At 53.9% G+C, this 1314-nt stretch overlaps 1 protein-coding gene across 1 annotated transcript in view; it reads right to left on the bottom strand.

Annotated features, from left to right (window-relative positions):
• Pth2r (parathyroid hormone 2 receptor) overlaps nt 1-426 on the bottom strand; it is a 93758-nt gene extending 93332 nt beyond the window's left edge. The window contains exon 1 of the mRNA XM_008846215.2: nt 336-426. Coding sequence (XP_008844437.1) covers nt 336-410 — 75 coding nt within the window. The 5' untranslated portion in view covers nt 411-426. The remainder of the gene's footprint in view (nt 1-335) is intronic.
• Between the last annotated feature and the right edge of the window lie 888 nt (nt 427-1314).

Below are 1314 nucleotides of genomic sequence, written 5' to 3'. Positions count from 1 at the left end.
CCGATGGTGAATTACCAGCAGACAAAAATCACTGGGATGATCAAAGCGAGTACTCCAGTATAAGCGGAAGAAAAAAGTTCCTTCACATTCCAGCGGTGCATTCCTAATCCCAGACGCCACCGTTCAAAGACCGTCCCCTCAGTTTGCAGATGTCAGGATGCTGGTTGAAACCCCTGGACCTTAGGATGTCTCCGGCCTAAAGCGGTCTGGGAGCTCCACCGAGTGTCTGCGGGAGGCGTGGGTGTGATGTGTTCGGATGCTGGCTAGAGTCCCGCGCGCATCCCTGGACTTGCTACCTCGGGTTCGGGAAGCAGGTGCAGGGCACCGGCTCTTACCTGTGCTCGGACCAGGAGACAGCTGCCGAGAATCAGCCACCCGCGGACGTAGGGTGACGTCTCCAGCCCAGTCATGCCAGAACAGCCGGAGGCACTAGCAGGGTCTGTCTTCCTGACTCGCCAACTTGGCCAGTGCGAGGCAAACTTGTGGCGGGGAGGGAGGCGCAGCTGGGGCGGCTGGAGCGCAGGGCCACTGAAGGATTCTCCCGGTCTGGCGGTTAGCGCACAGACAGCCTGGGAACCCGAGCTCTGTAACACCTCGGCTCCGGGGTGGTCCTTGCCTTCCACCAAGGACCACTGGCGTGCCGCAGCGGGGAGGGGGCGGCCCGGTTGACTGCACGTCCTTCCCGTGTCACTCAGTCCCGCAGCCCTGGAGCCCAGAGGCCACTCGATCCCGAGGCGCTCTGCACCCACGCTCCACTAGCTCGGTCTCCTCCGCTTGCCTGTGCTCAATTCTCGGTTCCCACACCATCTCTGGGCACGCCCTGAGCCCTCGAGGGAGTGGCCTAAAAGTTTCCTCCTGCCCAGGTACACGAAAATCCAACAGGCACTAGGATGTCAGACAATGTTGTAAAGCATTGCTAGGCCTGGTGAATCTAGCCTTTGATATAGACAGAACAGTCTACAGCTCTCTGAAGTTCTTTGATTAATTTTCACCTAATCACTATAATATTCCTGGGGGACGCGAGATCAGGCGTGAGAGGTGTGTGTGTGTGTGTGTGTGTGTGTGTGTGTGTGTGTGTGTGTGTGTGTTTTCATCACAAATTACTAATGAAAAACAGCTTTTTATAAACGGATTCAATCCTGAGAAAAATCACAGTCACAAAAGAAATGTTTTAGTTACTCTGTCAGAGTTTTGTTTTTTGTTTTTTTATCTTTTGCTAACCCATAAAGTCCCATTCTGACACCAAAATTTATTTCTCATAGGTCTGGACAGTCTAAAGTCAAGTCACTGGCAGATCTGTGTCTAACTTCTTCA

This window comes from Nannospalax galili, unplaced genomic scaffold, assembly GCF_000622305.1.
Source record: "Nannospalax galili isolate Female #2095 unplaced genomic scaffold, S.galili_v1.0 scaffold281, whole genome shotgun sequence".
Classification (NCBI taxonomy): Eukaryota; Metazoa; Chordata; class Mammalia; order Rodentia; family Spalacidae; genus Nannospalax; species Nannospalax galili.
The sequence above is the reverse complement of the archived record's forward strand: the minus strand, read 5'-3'. Positions and strand labels throughout refer to the sequence as shown.